This window comes from Nerophis ophidion, linkage group LG10 (assembly GCF_033978795.1).
Source record: "Nerophis ophidion isolate RoL-2023_Sa linkage group LG10, RoL_Noph_v1.0, whole genome shotgun sequence".
NCBI lineage: Eukaryota > Metazoa > Chordata > Actinopteri > Syngnathiformes > Syngnathidae > Nerophis > Nerophis ophidion.
In genome coordinates this window covers 37,939,285-37,959,686 of record NC_084620.1, presented here as the reverse complement: position 1 = coordinate 37,959,686, position 20,402 = coordinate 37,939,285, and the positions used below count along the sequence as shown (strand labels likewise).

At 40.4% G+C, this 20,402-nt stretch overlaps 1 protein-coding gene and 1 long non-coding RNA gene across 9 annotated transcripts in view; one reads left to right on the top strand and one right to left on the bottom strand.

The window, feature by feature from the left end:
• LOC133560769 (nuclear factor 1 B-type-like) overlaps positions 1 to 17,867 on the bottom strand; it is a 161,859-nt gene extending 143,992 nt beyond the window's left edge. For 4 of the 8 annotated variants that reach the window (XM_061913670.1, XM_061913676.1, XM_061913673.1 and 1 more), the window contains exons 1-2: positions 16,992 to 17,610; positions 15,326 to 15,857 (exon numbers count right to left, since the gene is read on the bottom strand). In XM_061913670.1, coding sequence (XP_061769654.1) covers positions 15,326 to 15,857; positions 16,992 to 17,018 — 559 coding nt within the window. In that variant the 5' untranslated portion in view covers positions 17,019 to 17,610. The other 4 variants (XM_061913674.1, XM_061913675.1, XM_061913671.1 and 1 more) reach the window with 3 other exon arrangements.
• On the top strand, positions 473 to 13,895 carry LOC133560772 (uncharacterized). Its single transcript, XR_009808519.1, has 3 exons — positions 473 to 655; positions 4,389 to 4,469; positions 13,719 to 13,895. It is a non-coding gene; the product is annotated as an uncharacterized LOC133560772 (long non-coding RNA).
• Positions 17,868 to 20,402: the final 2,535 nt, after the last annotated feature.

Below are 20,402 nucleotides of genomic sequence, written 5' to 3'. Positions count from 1 at the left end.
TGTTCCCCTATAACTTTGTTTTCCAACCATGGGAAAAAAGAACAATGCTGAAAAGAAGAAGAAGCTGGACAGGACGTTAAAATAAAATCCAAGCAGCAGGCATTTATCCAGGAAAATATGAAAAAGCTGCTTGACGATGTTTTTGATGAAAAAGCAACTGGAAAGAGGTACCGCAAAAGTTTAGGTAAATTCTATTCTTTATTATTACGTTACTTAATAAAACTACTGTAGTGGTTAGTAGTACATTTGTAGTAAATTTTACTGTATTGTTTGTTGACAATATTTCTTATCCGAAAGTTAGTTTTTTCTTTAAAAAAAAAAAAAAAAAAGGTATGTTACATTTTAAAACGGTGCTGTTTTGGCCAGCCAAGGCACCAATTAAATTAACTTCAATTAATTTCAGTGGTCAGTGCTGAGGTACAAGTGTTTGGAGTTAAGAGCACCTTCACATAACCAGTTAAACTCGTAAGTTTAGGTATTACTGTACGGCAAAATGCTTGAAATGTGAGGCGTGTACTCACTTTTGGAAGGTAGGAAGGCGGTGTACATGCCTCGAGTGCCCTTGTCAAGTCGTATAGAGTATTTATATATACGCATACATCTGGCTCCTATACGGCTCCTTCCATCAAATCAGCCCGCCTGCAAGAGCCAGCCAGTAAGTAATACATTAAGAAAAGTGCGTCTGGCTGCGGCCGATCGATATTTTCAGCATTTACTCATCTGACTTCATCCATTTTAATGAATTGATTCATTGAGCCACTAACGTACTGAATAATGTCAATCATCTTCTTTGCATAATGCATTCCTCTTTTGTTTTTTTAAAACTGCGGGGTTTTTTGCATTGACAGAGAGCCAGCGTGCGTTTAATTGTACTAAAGATGACCAAAAAACTTTTTTTCTTCTGCATGAGCTCAGAAAGTGTACATTCACTTGTAAAGAACATAATGTAATGGCTGTCTTGAGTTTCCAATAATTTATACAACTCTTTTTTTTTTGTGATAGAGTGATTGCAGCACATACTTGACTCTGACATCACATGGACAAAGATAAAACGTTCTGGAGGAAAGTTCTATGGTCAGATTAAACAAAACTTGAGCTGTTTGGCCACAATACCCAGCAATATGTTTGGAGGAGAAAAAGTGCAGCCTTTAATCTCAGGAACACCATTCCTACCATCAAGCATGGTGGTGGTAGTATTATGATCTGGGCCTGTTTTGCTGCCAATGGAACTGGTGCTTTACAGAGAGTAAATGGGACAATGCAAAAGGAGGATTACCTCCAAATTCTTCAGGACAACCTAAAATCATCAGCCCAGAGCGTAGTTGGGTGTTCCAACAGGACAATGACCCCAAACACACGCCAAAAGTGGTGAAGGAATGGCTAAATCAGGCAACAATTAAAGGGGAACATTATCACCAGACCTATGTAAGCGTCAATATATACCTTGATGTTGCAGAAAAAAGACCATATATTTTTTTAACCGATTTCCGAACTCTAAATGGGTGAATTTTGGCGAATTAAACACCTTTGTATTTATCGCTCTCGGAGCGATGACGTCAGAACGTGACGTCACCTAGGTAATAAAGCCACCATTTTCTCAAACACATTACAAACACTGCGTCTCAGCTCTGTTATTTTCCGTTTTTTCGACTATTTTCTGGAACCTTGGAGACATCATGCCTCGTCGGTGTGTTGTCGGAGGGTGTAACAACACTAGCAAGGAGGGATTCAAGTTGCACCACTGGCCAAAAGATGCGAAAGTGGCAAGAAATTGGACGAAATTTGTTCAAAATACGAGGGTGTGGGGAAAGCCGACGAAATGGTCAGTCATTTGTTCCGCACACTTTACCGACGAAAGCTATGCTACTACAAAGATGGCAAGATTGTGTGGATATCCTACGACACTCAAAGCAGATGCATTTCCAACGATAAAGTCAAATAAAACTGCCGCCAGACCCCATTGAATGTGCCGGAGTGTCTGCACATTTTACCGGCAATGCTAAGGCAGACATGGCACAGAGATGTGCCATGTCTTTATCGTTGACTTTCCAACGATAAAGTCAACGAAATCACAGAGGTGAGTTTTGTTGCTGTTGTTGACTTATGTGCTAATCAGACATATTTGGTCGCGGCATGACTGCCAGCTAATCGATGATAACATGCTATTTAGGCTAGCTGTATGTACATTTGAAACTATATTTACATCCAGCGTTTCCCTCCACCCACATTTAATGCCAAACAAACACTTAAAAATCGATGGATTTAAGTTGATCCAGTGTCACAAGATGAGAAACTTCCGATCGTTGGTCTGCACATTTTACCGGGGATGCTAAGGCAAACATGGCCGAATAGCGTCAATAGCTATTCGCTCAATAGCTTCAGTTTCTTCTTCAATTTTGTTTTCGCTATCTGCCTCCATACTCCAACCATCCGTTTAAATACATGCGTAATCTGTTGAATCGCTTAAGCCGCTGAAATCCGAGTCTGAATCCGAGCTAATGTCGCTATATCTTGCCGTATTTGTATCACTGGATGACGTCACAGGAAAATGGAAGATGGCTTCACAGATAGCGACAATCAGGCACTTTAAAGCCTTTTTTCGGGATATTCAGGGATGGGTAAAATTGTGGAAAAAACGTCAAAAAATAAGATAAGCCACTGCGAACTGATTTTTATTGGTTTTAACCCTTCTGAAATTGTGATAATGTTCCCCTTTAAGATTTTAGAATGGCCTTTCCAAAGTCCTGACTTAAACGTGTGGACAATGCTGAAGAAACAAGTTCATGTCAGAAAACCAACAAATTTAGCTGAACTGCACCAATTTTGTCACGAGGAGTGGTCAAAAATTCAACCAGAAGCTTGTAAATGGCTACCAAAAGCGCTTTATTGCAGTGAAACTTGCCAAGGGACATGTAACCAAATATTAACATTGCTGTATGTATACTTTTGACCCAGCAGATTTGCTCACATTTTCAGTCGACCCATAATAAATTCATAAAAGAACCAAACTTCATGAACGTTTTAAGTATGTGCTCCAATCACTCTATCACAAAAAATGATTGGCAACTGAAGACAGCCGTGACATTACGTTCTTCACAAGTGTATGTAAACTGTTGACCACGACTGTATATAACGCCGTCTGCCAGGATCGCGCCCTGACCATTTTAATTTTTCTGCTCGCCCCTCATGCAGTTGTTTACAGGGGAACATTATCACAATTTCAGAAGGGTTAAAACTAATAAAAATTAGTTCCCAATGGCTTATTTTATTTTTCGAAGTTTTTTTCAAAATTTACCCATCATGGAATATCCCGAAAAAAGGCTTTAAAGTGCCTGATTTTCGCTATCTGTGAAGCCATCGTCCATTTTTCTGTGACGTCATCCAGTGATGCTAATACAAACAACATGGCGGATAGCACAGCTCGGATTCAGACTCGGATTTCACTTGCTGGCAGAGGGATCATGTTGGCCCTTCAACCATCGTCATTAAAGTCTCCAACTCCATAAGCAGATTTTGAAGTAGTCTCTGTGATTTAATATCGCAGGCTATTCATGCAGCGTGATTGCATACTCCTACTATACATTACTTTCTTTGCGTCAGGCATGCAGCTATCTGAGGCCCCTAAGAAATAACAGTTTATCATCACGCAAGCGCTGGAAATATTCCAACTGACAAGGGAGGGTTGTATCACGCACACACGCGCTAAAACACACAAAACACCCACCCACCCACGCAGCAACCACTTTGCTAAATCTATCAACCGCAGCTACGTGTCTTTAATGCAAGCGCCCACGAATGAGATCCATGAGAGTTCGCAGGCGCTCCCAAACACTCAAATGTACATTCCGTCACCGAGGTGCTGCAACCCAATCCCACAGGCCTCCGAAGCGCTCTGAGATCAAGATCACGAAACAAACAAGATGGCCGACCCAAGGCCGTGTTCATGTGCGCGGAGCTCACAGAAGAAGAAAAAGAAGAAGAAGAGTCTCCCGGGCCGGAGCTGGCTCGGCAAACAGGACCAGAGGATGGCTGCGGCGTGGATTAGGGCCCCACAGTGGTCCATTGTTAATTGGGCGCCATGTGTGAAAGCTACAGAGGGATTAGTTTGTACAGCTGCTGCCATTTGTCATAACTGCCCTTAACAAGACACATATGGCAACCCCAAGTTACAGCCAGAGGTTTTTACACAAGATTGTGTGTGTGTGTGTGTGTGTGTGTGTGTGTGTGTGTGTGTGTGTGTGTGTGTGTGTGTGTGTGTGTGTGTGTGTGTGTGTGTGTGTGTGTGTGTGTGTGTGTGTGTGTGTGTGTGTGTGTGTGTGTGTGTGTGTGCGTGTGTGTGTGTTTGCGTGTGTGTGTGTGTGTGTGTGTGTGTGTGTGTGTCTCTGGAGGGCGAGGCGGAGACGTCTGGTGTGCCGCAACCGATGAAGACATTCCCAAGCACCGCATCCCCCCATGGACGATGAGCGGAGGTCAGTCGGGGGTTGTGTCGTCTATCAACAAGTCAACAAGTGGAAGTGACGGCCGGGTGCAAACCAAGCTATGAAAACATTTTATGGATTCAACAGAGGGACTATTATGCTCCGCTGATATCTCATTATACATTTCATTGGCGTTATAGGCGCTTTATAACATTTTACGCAGGGATGGAGATGTGTTTTTTCTTAGAGACTGTAATTGTGGGTAATGTAATTACAAAGCTGACTGGGTAAATGTGGAACAAGCTTTCAGTGCGTTCTCACTTCCACAAAATTTCACGTCAGCTCTTACTTTGGTCAGCTTTACGAGAAGACCCTCTAATAGATCCAACTTTGAGATGCCTCTATTATGCAAAAGTGCTGTGATGAGGTGGCGACTTGTCCAGGGTGTACCCCGCCTTCCGCCCGATTGTAGCTGAGATAGGCGCCAGCGCCCCCCGCGACCCCGAAAGGGAATAAGCGGTAGAAAATGGATGGATGGATGGATGGATTCTTTAATCATGTTCTCAAGCCTATTCATGAGCACCGAGCGTGAGAAAAGTCTGTCATCTTCACCACGCCCACATTTGAGGAAGGACGGACGGCTTTAATAACGTCAGGAAAATATCATGAGTAGATATATATATATAGCCTATTATGTACGCACTGCTGCAGTGGTTCTCAAATGGGGGTGCGCGTACCCCTGGGGGTACTTGAAGGTATGCCAAGGGGTACGTGAGATTTTTATTAAATATTCTAAAAATATCAACAATTCAAAAATCCTTTATAAATATATTTATTGAATGACACTTCAACAAAATATGAATGTAAGTTCATAAACTGTGAAAAGAAATGCAACAATGCAATATTCAGTGTTGACAGCTAGATTTTTTTGTGGACATGTTCCATAAATATTGATGTTAAAGATTTCTTTTTTTTGTGAAGAAATGTTTAGAATTAAGTTCATGGATCTCTATTACAATCCCTGAAGAGAGCACTTTAAGTTGATGATTACTTCTATGTGTAGAAATCTTTAATTATATTCTAATCACTTGTTTATTTTTCAACACAATTTTAGTTATTTTTATATCTTTTTTCCAAATAGTTCAAGAAAGACCACTACAAATGAGCAATATGTTGCACTGTTATACAATTTAAGAAATCAGAAACTGATGACATGGTGCTGTATTTTACTTCTTTATCTCTTTTTTTCAACCCAAAATGCTTTGCCCAGATTAGGGGGTACTTGAATTAAAAATATGTTCATAGGGGGTACATCACTGAAAAAAGGTTGAGAACCCCTGCACTGACTAGTGATGCATCAAAAATTCGGCCATCGAAAAACATTGATCCACCCACCGTAACCAGCGGCAGGTAGATTGGCCGGTGATTAATCGTGATTAAACACAGCTCAATAGTTTGATTAATCTGATAAAAAAAAGATATCACTTTACAGCCCAAGTTATATAAATTACTAACAAAACTGATTCGTTTTTAAATGCATGTACATTTTTTTAGCCTTATTTAAAGAAAATATGTGCATCCTCAATGATTAGGCAAATGATGTGATGACATCATATTGGCCATGCCCCCATACGTTAAAAACTGTCATTATTTTTTAGTATTAACTTTTTTTTTTATTGTTTTGCCATATTTTCAAGTGTCTTGAGACTTTTAATAAGTTTTTTTTTTTTGTTTTTTTTTAAAACAACTAGAAACAAATGTAGCATCTTTTTATGGTGTTATTATAGCATGTACTTACCGTATTTTCCGGACTATAATTCGCAGTTTTTTTCATAGTTTGCCCGGATGTGCGGCCTATACTCAGAAGCGACTTATGTGTGAAATTATTAACACATTACCGTAAAATATCAAATAATATTATTTAGCTCATTCACGTAAGAGACCAGACATATAAGATTTCATGGGATTTAGCGATTAGGAGTGACAGATTGTTTGATAAACGTATAGCATGTTCTATATGTTATAGTTATTTGAATGACTCTTACAATAATATGTTACGTTAACATACCAGGCACCTTCTCAGTTGGTTATTTATGCGTCATATAATGTACACTTATTCAGCCTGTTGTTCACTATTCTTTTTTTATTTTAAATTGCCTTTCAAATGTCTATTCTTGGTGTTGGATTTTATCAAAAAAAACTTCCCCAAAAAATGCGACTTATACTCCAGTGAGACTTATATATGTTTTTTTCCTTCTTTGTTATGCATTTTCGGCAGGCGCGACTTATACTCCAGAGTGACTTACAGGTATACTCCGGAAAATACGGTACTCTACTTCTGTTCTTCGATGTTCCTGACTAAAGAGGCTGAAGTGAACATGACGTCACACTTTTCGGCACTGTTGCTCTAGTTGGACTTTCTCTTCTTAAAAGCCGCCACTGTCCTCTTAATATTTGCACATTATGTAGATTGCTGTCCGCGGGTATATCTGCAATATATATAAAAATCATGTCCACATTGCTGATATGCTGACAACGCTCTGGACAATGGCGTGTGTTTTGTTTACATTCGGTTTCGGTACATCACTTGTCAATAGTGCACAAATAATAGTCTATATATATCAATTCATACTGTAACGACCAGCTGGTGTTACTATTTTAGGCCTGTGTGGTTTGGATTTGATTGTTTTTTTTCCCCAAACAAACCATCGTGCCAAAAAAGTGATTGGCGGAAAATAAGGAAGTGTTGTGTGCCTGGGGAAGCGCAGACCAACGAGACAAAAATGTTTGCACGGTTGGAAAAACCTGTTCGAATTTTGCTGTTTGTTATTATATGATTGTTAATAAAAGTTAAAAATAGCGCCCGGCTTTGGGTGATTTCTTCTGGGGGCTACAATACATTGCTTTAATTTGTTTTCAAGCAAAAAAACAACAATACGATTTTCAAAGTGTGGCGATAATAAAAAAAAAGCTGTGGCGGCGTGCCACATTCAATTGCTTTAAGGGGAAACCCTGGATATATATCGGTATCTTAAACAAAATATGCAAAGTGTTTATTTTAAACAATACTACATTAATGTTACTACCAAGTCTGAAAATTACTTTTAAAAAGCAATTAATTATAGTTACTTGTTACTTATATCAAAAAAATTAATAAACTACTAATGGAACTACTCTTAAATAAATTCAATTAAATTCGAGGGAAAGTAACTAATGTGTGACGTCAGCGAGGGTTTCATATTAACTTTGTTTGTTAGCTTTAGCACTTAGCAGCGACAGTTTGTCGGCTCTGACAGCTGTTCTGTTGAATCTTGTTACCGGCTTCTGTTACCTCTGGTTAATAAAGAGGAGCTGCCGCTTGCCCCCGCCAGCCACCGTAGCCACGGTGCGGGCACGTCAGCTGTGCGTAAAGGCCCCCGGTCGCAAACAGTCGTAACAAAGGCACATCAAAAGATACCGGTATGACGGTAATTTCTCAAATATATGTTTATTTCTAAAATATACCCCCCAAACTTAGTTCCAAGTACAATTAGTTATCTCCTGAGTACTCAAAACAAATTGATATAAAGCAGGGGTCACCAACGCGGTGCCCGCGGGCACCAGGTAGCCCGTCAGGACGAGATGAGTAGCCCGCTGGCCTGTTCTAAAAATAGCTCAAATAGCAGCACTTACCAGTGAGCTGTCTCTATTTTTTTTATTTACTAGCAAACTGGTCTCGCTTTGCTAGACATTTTTAATTCTAAGAGAGACAAAACTCAAATAGAATTTGAAAATCCAAGAAAATATTTTAAAGACTTGGTCTTCACTTGTTTAAATAAATTCATTTATTTTTTTTACTTTGCTTCTTATAACTTTCAGAAAGACAATTTTAGAGAAAAAATACAACCTTAAAAATGATTTTAGGATTTTTAAACACATATATCTTTTTACCTTTTAAATTCCTTCTTTTTCTTTCCTGACAATTCAAATCAATGTTCAAGTAATTTTTGTTTTGTTTTTATTGTAAACAATAATAAATAGATTTTTATTTAATTCTTCATCTTAGCTCCTGTTTTTTTGACAAAGAATATTTGTAAAATATTTCTTCAAACTTATGATTGAAATTCCAAAAAAATATTCTGGCAAATCTAGAAAATCTGTAAAATCAAATTTAAATCTTATTTCAAAGTCTTTTGAATTTATTTAAAAAATGTTATTCTGGAAAATCTAGAAGAAATAATGATTTGTCTTTGTTAGAAATACAGCTTAGTCCAATTTGTTATATATTCTAACAAAGTGCAGATTGGATTTTAACCTATTTAAAACATGTCATCAAAATATATATTTATTGTGAAAAATCATTAAGATGATCAGTGTTTCCACAAAGATAAATATCATTAATTATTAATAATAATATAGAGTTAAAGGTAAATTGAGCAAATTGGCTATTTCTGGCAATTTATTTAAGTGTGTATCAAACAGGTAGCCCTTCGCATTAATTAGTACCCAAGAAGTAGCCATTGGTTTTAAAAAGGTTGGTGACCCCTGATATAAAGGGTGCCAGATTTATTTTCATGATCAAAAAGTACAAGAAAACTTTCGGTCATCAGGACGTTATGAGTCCTTTAACGTCCTTTAATTTTATGTTGCTGTATGGGATGGCGTCTGTTATGTTGGACAAGTGCTGAATTACAATTTGATTGATTGATTGACTTTTATTAGTAGATTGCACAGTACAGTACATATTCCGTACAATTGAGCACTAAATGGTAACACCCGAATAAGTTTTTCAACTTGTTTAAGTCTACGTTAATCAATTTATGCAAATGTAATAAGTGGATCAAGAGCACAATCCCGGGGTGGGTGACAGTCAAATGAGCAAAACGTGCCCACCCAAACCACACTTGGCACAAGCAGCCACGGTGGCAGTGGCAGCAGGACGTTCTTGTGTAGCGGTGACAGTGATGGGTCGTACTGTACGGCCTTACAAAGGACGAGACAAGCATCACTCTGTGCCACTGATCCACCCTGTCTCCGCTCAAAAGACTTTGACGGGACAAAGCAGGGTGGGGGTCTCCGGAGTCTCCTGGGCAACCACTCTGCTTGTCTGTCCCTGCGTAAAGTTCCCCAACTATGCCATTTTTTTTCCCTGGGTGAAAGGGATTGGCTTTTGCTCGGAAAGCTTCACAGACGACTTGAGGAATAACTGATGAGTTAGCATCTCGCGGGCACATCCTGATAGGACAGAACATGGAGAGTGGCTGGAGGAGTCTTTTGTACACAGGCAGGACAGTGAGCTACAGTCTAACGCCTGGTTTAGGGGGTGAATGTGCCCATTTGTCTTCATTTGGGGAGGACCGGCAGACAGCGTGGGGGTTGGGGAAATCTATCTGGAAGGAGTGGGAGGTGCCGGCCCTCCAGTCAAGTGGCCTCGGGGGGATTTGAAATGCATTCGGGGGTCCTCCCGAAAAGCCTGGGAAAGTGCGGGGAAGCGTCGATCTTAAGCGTAGACTAATGACACAATCTGCAGCCCTTAACCAAGTGTGGCCGACCAAAGCAGAACCGAGTGGCGTCTCCAGCTGAACGAGACAAGAAAAGGCTTTTCAGAGCAAAGTCTCAGAGAAAAGCCACGGACCCTTTTTTTTCCCCTCCTCAGCTGTGACACGAGAAAATGAAACAGGAAAAAGAAGGCGGTAGTAAATTTTCTTGAAGAGGCACATTTCTTCATGGCCTGTGCTCAGAGTTAGCTCGTCTCCATGGAGGTTTATGTACACACACGGAGCTAACGGGGCCCGTTTAAGCCCAGAGGTATGCACTGCGGCTAATAATGTCTGCCTGAACACGGCTGCGCCGCAGACCGGTGTGGCATTCGACAAAGAGCAGCAGGGGGGAGAAGAAAGGGCAATGCATGCAAGAAAGAGAGACGGCAAAAAATAGCTGCTGGGGTTAAGAGGAAAAAAGGATCGGGAAGACATTGAGTGGGAAGCGGAAATCAATAAGGCAAGCGGTGAAGCTGGGGAGGCAGTTCTAAGTGGATTAGATTGAGGGAATGTGTTCGATAGGTTATGGCTCTGAGATAGAGGTGGCCAGACACCGCCGGCTCTATTGCATACTAATAAGGCAGCTAAGCGCGGGGTTGAACAGTTCACTTGCTAAGCCTTTCTAGAAGTTTACCCCCCCTCAGGCTCATTTCATCGGGAATCCCTTTCTCACAACAAGACAACAAGAAAAAAACATGAAAGGCGGCTACCAAGACCGGGAAGTGGCTCATTACGACAAGTTTCTGGCAAGAGCCCAGACCTCAGACCTCTATCTGGCTCGCTGTCAAGGTCCCCCGAGTGGCCGGGGAAGAAGATGCTGAGCGACCCCTGATGGAGGAGGAGGAGGAGGTGGAGGAGGATGAGAGGTCAGGTCTCTCCTTCCACGGCCGCCTTGACCGCAAAGCAGCCGGGCGGAAAACGAGATGCAAGCGGCTCACGGGGTGACTGACTCCCCTTCACTTAGGCCACCGAAACAAGGGGACCACCAGCCGCACCAGCCGTGTCGCTGATCCCCCTCCGACCTCTGCGGTCTGACCCCAATCCCCAAAGTTCAACGAGGCAGGCTTACGATCCGGGCCCACTTTTTACTGATGTGCTCTGCTCAATTAAACTTCACAGGACGGCCCGACATGTCTCCTTGCAGGGGGTCACGCCCCTGGGGGCCAAAGGTTAAGGCAGCCGCTCGTTAAACAAGGTCTCCATTAAGCGGGCGTCCGAACTAACATTACGCTGTGAAAAACCCAGCCAATGACAGTTTATGGGGGTGTTAACTTTCAGAGTCATGGGGAGCCGCTTGACCGTGACCTTTTTCCTCCAGCAACACACAAGACAGACACAAACGCATGTGCACGTTCCACTGGAAAGCGATCGCTCCTCCAACAGTTATAACCAACAACCACCATCATAGAGAGCAATAGAAAGGTTCCGTATCGGGCCGTTTACTTTGTAGACACCCCTTTTACATGTGCATGTAAATCTATTTGCATATGTTTAAACATTTCCCTAGAATAATTCAAAAAGTTAAATAATTATATTCCATATATTCATCCATCCATCCATTTACTACCGCTTATTCCCTTTTGGGGTCGCGGGGGGCGCCGGCGCCTATCTCAGCTACAATCGGGCGGAAGCCGGCGTACACCCTGGACAAGTCGCCACCTCATCGCAGGGCCAACACAGATAGACAGACAACATTCACACTCACATTCACACACTAGGGCCAATTTAGTGTTGCCAATCAACCTATCCCCAGGTGCATGTATTTGGAAGTGGGAGGAAGCCGGAGTACCCGGAGGGAACTCACGCATTCACGGGGAGAACATGCAAACTCCACACAGAAAAATCCCGAGCCTGGGATTGAACCCAAGACTGAAGATTGTATCTCTTCTTTTCTTTATAATTGTAGTTTAAAGGCCTACTGAAATTAGATTTTATTCTTTAAACGGGGATAGCAGGTCCATTCTATGTGTCATACTTGATCATTTCGCAATATTGCCATATTTTTGCTGAAAGGATTTAGTAGAGAACATCCACGATAAAGTTCGCAACTGGAGAAAAGCCCTGCCTCTACCGGAAGTTGCAGATGATGACGTCACATGTTGATGGCTCCTCATATATTCACATTGATTTTAATGGGAGCCTCCAACAAAAACAGTTATTCGGACAGAGAAAACGACAATTTCCCCATTAATTTGAGCGAGGATGAAAGATTTGTGTTTGAGGATATTGATAGCGACGGACTAGAAAAAAAAAAAAAAAAAAAAAAAAAACAACACGATTGCATTGGGACGGATTCCGATGTTTTTAGACACATATTTACTAAAATAATTCTGGGAAATCCCTTATCTTTCTATTGTGTTGCTAGTGTTTTAGTGAGTTTAACAGTACCTGATAGTCGGAAGTGTACGTCCACGGCCGAGTGTTGACGCGCAATGTCTCAAGGAAGTCGACGGCAGCTGATATCCGGTAAGTGGCGACTTTTTAACCACAATTTTCTCACTGAAACCTGCTGGTTGACGAGTGGTCGGGATCCATGTCCGCTGTGATCCATAGTAAAGTTTCAACTCCGTGAATTTTAAACAAGGAATCACCGTGTGTTTGTGTGGCTAAAGGCTAAAGCTTCCCAACTCCATCTTTCTACTTTGACTTCTCCAATATTAATCGAACAAATTGCAAAAGATTCAGCAACACAGATGTCCAAAATGCTGTGTAATTATGCCGTTAAAGCAGACGACTTTTAGCTGTGTGTGTGTGCGCAGCGCTCATATTCATAACAGCCCGTGACGTCACGCATACACGTCATCATTACGCGACATTTTCAAGAAAAAAGTCCCGGGAAATTTAAAATTGCAATTTAGTAAACTAAAAAGGCCGTATTGGCATGTGTTGCAATGTTAATATTTCATCATTGATATATAAACTATCAGACTGCGTGGTGGGTAGTAGTGGGTTTCAGTAGGCCTTTAAAGCTAATAAAAACCCCACGTTCAGTATCTCGTAAAATGTAAAAAAAAAAAATTGTCAAAAACTACTGGTTCATGCTCCAGTCAGCTAATTAACAACAAAACAAACTTCCTGGGCCTTTAATATTTATCTTAGTCTGAAATACACTACTGAAATTAAAAAGCTTTTGCACGATATTGGGATTTATTTAGGTGGCATCTGTACATGAAAGCTCGGTTCATTCTGTGTCATTTGACCCTGCGAAGAAAAATACAACTTATTCAAATGGGGCAACAAATTTGCATTAGGGCTAGCATGGGGAAAGTGTTAGGCACATTTGTGTTAATTTGGGATTGAATTTCTCTTATTGGTGGCTAACGGCCGCACGAGGTTAATGCGTTGGTGTGGGAGATAACGCGGCGCCCCAGCGTGCCTTGACATGACAACTATGTTGCAGGGCTGTCAAAGTGCATCTGCATGAAGTAAGGAGGGCAAGGCTGCGTCCAAACGTTTAATAAGAATTATGATGATGATGATAGAAGTGTGTGTGTGTGTGTGTGCGTGCGTGTGTGTGTCTTCCAATTGGCATAATCAGTGTTTCCGAGCTTTTGTAAAGTACAAAACAGTATTGTAGTTTCTGTGATGTGCCAGGCCACAGTTCAAAGATGCCCACATAGAACATGTCTATATAATTTTGTTTATCAAGCTAATCAAATAATCTTATTTTATTTATCCTACTTACATAACAGCCTATTAATTATGTCTTTAAATTATGTTCTTTATTTTGTACGCAGATTTACTCTTGCAGGTATAAAATGTGGTCAACGTCCCTTTGCAGGAGCGATCGCAATTTGTGCACCAGAGCTGTAAACCAAGAGGAAACACTGGCATTGAACGCCACACAACAACACCCACCCCTCGCCAACCCTGCCTCCCAGCGGGCATTGACGTGGGCAAGGGGCATGGAGTGGCACTCTGGAAAAATAAAATATAGGAGCGTCTCACACGCATCGCACTCTTGCTGGTGTTTCATTTGTTTGTTTCACGCCGTCGTAGTGCCAAAACTTGCCAAAGCTGCATTGCGGATGCCAACCGACGAATCAAAGGCATGCTGCAGGCAGACAAAGAAGGTTCGATGCCAACATCGCAAACAACCTCTGCAACAGCCACGATGGGCTTTGCTGGGTTGCCTGCCTCCTTGGCACGGCGCGGAAACAAAATGGCGCCGCAGTGTCGCACACTCGGCACAATATAGCCGCACTGCCTCGAGGTGCCCGCTGAAAGAGACCACTGTGTTGTTGGGTTATTTTTGTTGTGGTCAAAAAATGCAAAGTCTTTATTTATTTGTTTAGAAAGACTAATCACAATGGCGAAAAAAAAAAAAAAAGAGTTAGCTGCAGCAGATGCAACGTGCAAAGGAGAAAGCGCTGGCATTGTCCCCACAAAAGACACAAAAGAGGCTCTGATGCCAACCCCGGTGCCACTGGCAACCATTCTTGCGGGTGCCGTCTGCGTCCCCCTGGTATCAAAACTCAAAATGGTGCTCGAGCTTTTGACCACAATGCACGAGCGCTGACGGCAACCCTTTCTGGCCCAAAAAGCGCAGCATTTGCGGGCAGAGCTTTGATACCAGCATGCTAAGAGCACCACTTGGGATCAAGAAAAAACATTTTTAAAAAAAGGTGAAAACATGGCGATAGAATTAATTTGCCATCTTTGGGCCCAAGAAATAAGCCTTCTTTAAAAGTGTTTGGGTTTATTTTGCAAAGAAACAATGCTGCATTTAAATAGAAATGACATTCTTACAATTATCCCTTAACACACACACACATTAAAAAAATTATTTACCCCTCCATGTATAAATGCTGAATTTTCCACCTATAAATATTTCATTTATTTGATCTGTGTAGGGAAATTTTCATACATTTTAGTATGACAAATTTTATCTAAATAAGTAATGTATTTATTAAAGATTTTTCTCCCACACAGTGAGAGAAATAAAAATGACTAATATTTTTAAGCAGCAATATTAGATTTAAATGCTTACTAAATTAGTTCATTACTGGCGACACACATATTTAAATATTTGAGTCTACCCAATAAAGCAATATCATTTTTATTCATATAAGCATCTCTGAATAGCCAGAAATGCCTGGGAAATATTAGGAATATTGTTCTAATTTGCTGACAAAGTGGAATTTTTTTAAGGAATGCCTTGTATTATTTTTTTCAAATATTGTAAGTGCTGCAATATTGTCAGTAAAATTGGGGCAAATGTGTGTACGTTGTGGGTGTGAGTATTTATGCGTGTGAATGAAAATAAACGAGTGAAATTGAGATGCAGCGCAATATTATTGAAGATATAAAGCACAACGAGGCCCCTTGCACGCGCGCACACACACACACACACACACACACACACACTGAGTTGTAGAGAGGTCTTACCTTGATCCTGGACATAGTAGGCGAGGAACAAGTCCAGTTCCTTGACGGACACGGTAATGTGGTGAGGCTGGACACAAAGTGCAGGGTTGGTGCAGTGCGGTGACTTGACCAGGCGCTCGCCGTCGGTACTTTCCAGAGGGATGCCCTTGAAGAGGATGACCATGACCAGGTCCAAGCGCCACACCTTGTCCGCCTGCCGCAAGCAGTCGATGCGACGGATCTTGCCCTTCTGGTCCGGGTTGGAGATCACGCAGCACGGGTGCTTCTTGCCCGTCACACTGAGGACAAAGTCCTCACGGTACTCCTGCCGGATGTCCTTACGCAGCTTGGCCAGCAGCCGGGAGGCCCACTTCTGCTTGACCTCGGCCTTCTCGCTCAGGAGCTCGTCCTTGACGGCACGCTCCTCGTCCTTGGACATCCGCTTCTCGTGCTTCTTGAAGTACTTGCGCTTCCGGGCCTGCAGGTTGAACCATGTGTAGGCGATGGCGCGGACGTGAGGAAGGAGGGCCTCGATGAAGGGATGAAACTCATCCTGGGGAGAGAAGACATGGTGACGCATCACTTGGAGGCCACGACACATATATTCATTCGCACAGAACAAAAGGACGGAGAAGATGGAGAGCCAGGTGGAGAGGGGCTGCACAGTCCACGGGGTCGCAAACGATCTACGGAAGGACGGCGTCTCCAAAAAAGGACGACATCAATGTCTCGTTAGTTCTACTTTTCAGGAACGCATTCCAACTTCCACATGCTCTTTCAAAAAAGCTAAATGTACTTTTAATAGAAACCTCAAGCATTTACAGTGCCTTTAAAAAACTCATATTGCTGATGGCAGCTGCTGTCGGTTAGAAGTGACGAGCTGTCAGTAATGAAGAACTGGAAAATGCAGACTTTGTAAGGGGTTTATTAAATATCACATTTCATTTGTATTACTTTTTAAATTTGGTTGAAATTTCCATTCTTCTCTGAAAGTGCTAGATCACTTTAAATGAGATAAAACAAAGCACTAAAAGTATAATTATTGTTGTTCAAATGCGGAAGGATTTGGGGTTTTTACTATAAAAAAAACTAACAGAACAACTTCCCCTGTTAAGTTACGATCAAAGTAATTAAAAAGGAAGTTTACAGTTTTTAAAGACGCCTGCCTTAATTTGATTATAAATCTCTTTTTAAACAGCTTCACCGTGGCCCGCTAAGAGCATCTGCTGAATTATGCCAAGTAAAAGTGAGTTAATATGGGGAAAAAGGGGGGATATGAGGTTAAAAAGGACAAGCATTTTGCAATTAGAACGAATTAAAGTGCATTGTATTAGGTAAATAAATCAAAAGTGCAAGAAGTTATACAACAAGTTTAAATAGATAGATAGATAAATAGTACTTTATTGATTCCTTCAGGAGTTCCTTCAGGAAAATTAAAATTCCAGCAGCAGTGTACAGAGTTGAGATCAATTAAAAAAAAAAGTTAAAAGTAAATAATGGGGCTTTAAATGGAAACAAAATAGAGAAATATTACAATAAGAATAAAAAAATAAAAAGCAACAATGGGAATAAAAATAGAATTTAATAAGAATTTAACAAGAGAAAGTAGGCAGTAGTGACCATGTTATGAAAACGTATTGCACTGTTGAATGTGACTCTAAATATATATTTTGGAGTAGATAAATACCTGAGTGAGACAAATCGGAGAATACATGACGACAGTTGCGCACAGAAAAGTGAAAAGGTTCTGGTTCCGGTGCGGACTTGTCTATGGCGCCATTCCTGCAGGGCGAGCTCCGCCAAATGAGAAAAAATTATCCCCGAACATCCATCAACTTACAAAAAGTCCAAAAAGATTGTCTCCTCCGCAGAAACAAAAAAAAAAAGTCAGTTCAAAAGAAAGACAAAGTCAGCTGCTATTGTTGATAAAAGTGATGCGGTGGCGCACGCATGGCGGAGTGTGGGATGTTCTCTGCTCGGCTTCATATGTGGCGCACCTTCTGCTCCTGCATCCAGCAAATCACACACACAACTTTTTTTTTTTTTTGCAGCACGTAATGACACACTCCTCCTCCTTCTCTTCCTCCTCCTCCTCCGCCTCCTCCTCCTCCTGCGAGCATGCACGGCACCTTGTCTCTCACAACATGCTCAGCGGCGCTCCTGAGAATGCTTGTGGACTTTGGAGCAGAACCAAAGTGGGTTAATGAACAGCAGCGCCCGATAAGATAAAAAACCCTGCAAACCGACTTTCAACTTGGCCACTGACACTCAATAATAACACTACGGATCGGAATAAAACAGTAATAATCCACGTACCATTGCACTGTACTGCATTGGCGTTAAGGGGAAAAGTGGATCCGCACGTTGGGTTGGCGCAAAAAAGCCGGTAGATTCACGTGTCTCAACTTTGATGATTTTTTTTTTTACTCGTATAGTGTTTTCAAGAAAACACCACAATACTTGACAAAAAAAGCGCCTAAAAATGTTGCTTTAAGCCCATCTTCCTTCCTATCTTCCAAGTTTTTTTTAAGGGGGGGTTGTTCGGTGATCCAGAAGAGGAGGCTGTCTGTGCAGCCTTTGGTCTCCGCCTTCACTTTCACTGTCTGACTGCCTCACAGAGAAGCCACGCGTCGGCAGCGCGGTCACTTCCTATAGCAGCCTTCAAAGTAAGACGCCTTGGCGAAGTAATTTTGCGCGCAAAGTCTTGAAATATTACGGTAACTCGGGTGCTTTAAGTCAGTGGTTCTCAACCTTTTTTCAGTGATGTACCCCCTGTGAAAATGTTTTTAATTCAAGTACCCCCTAATCAGAGCAAAGCATTTTTGATTGAAAAAAGAAATAAAGAAGTCAAATACAGCACTATGTCATCAAATGTTATAACAGTGCAAAATATTGCTCATTTTACCCTGACATAGTTAGGATTGCAAATTGAAATTCACGCAAATTCTTAACTTTTCAAGGCAGCAAACACACTAAATATTTGGCTTTTTTCTTTTACTACAGTTTGGACCTGATCTACAAAGATCCACATAAGACAAGCTGAATAGCATGTGCAAACTATAACATTGTGTGTACTATTAGTGGTACACGCAACTTGGTATAAGTGCAAAAGCAGTGCAGCCTGCCCGATTTAAATGAGGTGTTTGCGTGTACAGTGTACGGCGTGGCGCAGTAGGAGAGTGGCCGTGCGCAACCCGAGGGTCCCTGGTTCAAACCCCACCTAGTACCAACCTCGTCACGTTCATTGTGTCCTGAGCAAGACACTTCACCCTTGCTCCTGATGGGTACTGGTTAGCGCCTTGCATGGCAGCTCCCTCCATCAGTGTGTGAATGGGTAAATGTGGAAGTAGTGTCAAAGCGCTTTGAGTACCTTGAAGGTAGAAAAGCGCTATACAAGTACAACCCATTTATCATTTATTTATTTTTGGTGGTCTTTCTTGAACTATTTGGAAAAAAAGATATAAAAATAACTAAAACTTGTTAAAAAATAAACAAGTGATTCAATTATAAATAAAGATTTCTACACATAGAAGTAATCATCAACTTAAAGTGCCCTCTTTGGGGATTGTAATAGAGATCCATCTGGATTCATCAACTTCATTCTAAACATTTCTTCACAAAAAAGAAATCTTTAACATCAATATTTATGGAACATGTCCACAACAAACCTAGCTGTCAACACTGAATATTGCATTGTTGCATTTCTTTTCACAGTTTATGAACCTATGTTCATATTTTGTTGAAGTATTATTCAATAAATATATTTATAAAGGATTTCTGAATTGTTGCTATTTGTAGAATATTTTAAAAAAAATCTCACGTACCCCTTGGCATACCTTCAAGTACCCCCTGGGGTACGCGTACCCCCATTTGAGAACCACTGCTTTAAGTGGTCGATTCGGACCTGACATTACACCATCAACTCATTGCAAAACTCAAGAGTGTCTAAATCAGGGGTCACCAACCTTTTTGAAACCAAGAGCTACTTCTTGGGTACTGATTAATGCGAAGGGCTACCAGTTTGATACACACTTAAATAAATTGCCAGAAATAGCCAATTTGCTCAATTTACCTTTAATAAATGACTCAATATATATATTTAAAAAATGGGTATTTCTGTCTGTCATTCCGTCGTACATTTTTTTTCCTTTTACGGAAGGTTTTTTATAGAGAATAAATTATGAAAAAAACACTTAATTGAACGGTTTAAAAGAGGAGAAAACACAAAAAAAATTCAAATTAAATTTTGAAACAGTTTATCCTCAATTTTGACTCTTTAAAATTCAAAATTCAACTGTAAAAAAAATGAAGAGAAAAACGAGCTAATTCAAATCTTTTTGAAAAAATTCAAAAAAGAATTTATGGAACATCATTAGTAATTTTTCCTGATTAAGATTAATTTTTGAATTTTGATGACATGTTTTAAATAGGTTAAAATCCAATCTGCACTTTGTTGTAATATATAACAAATTGGACCAAGCTATATTTCTAACAGAGACAAATCATTATTTCTTCTAGATTTTCCAGAACAAAAATTTTTAAAGAAATTCAAAAGACTTTGCAATAAGATTTAAATTTGATTATACAGGTTTTCTAGATATGCCAGAATAATTTTTGGGAATTTTAATCATAATAAATTAGAAGAAATATTTAACAAATATTCTTTGTCGAAAAAACAGAAGCTAAAAATAAGAATGAAATTAAAATGCATTCATTATTCTTTACAATACAAAAAAAAAATACTTGAAAATTTACTTAAATTGTTTGGAAATAAGAGGATGGAATTTAAAAGATAAAAAGGTATATGTGTTTAAAATCCTAAAATCCTTGTTAAGGTTATATTTTTTCTCTAAAATTGTCTTTCTGAAAGTTATAAGAAGCAAAGTAAAAAAATAAATGAATTTATTTAAACAAGTGAAGACCAAGTCTTTAAAATATTTTCTTGGATTTTCAAATTCTGTTTGAGTTTTGTCTCTCTTAGAATTAAAAATGTCGAGCAAAGCGAGACCAGCTTGCTAGTAAATAAAATACATTTAAAAAATTGAGGCAGCTCACTGGTAAGTGCTGCTATTTGAGCTATTTTTAGAACAGGCCTGCG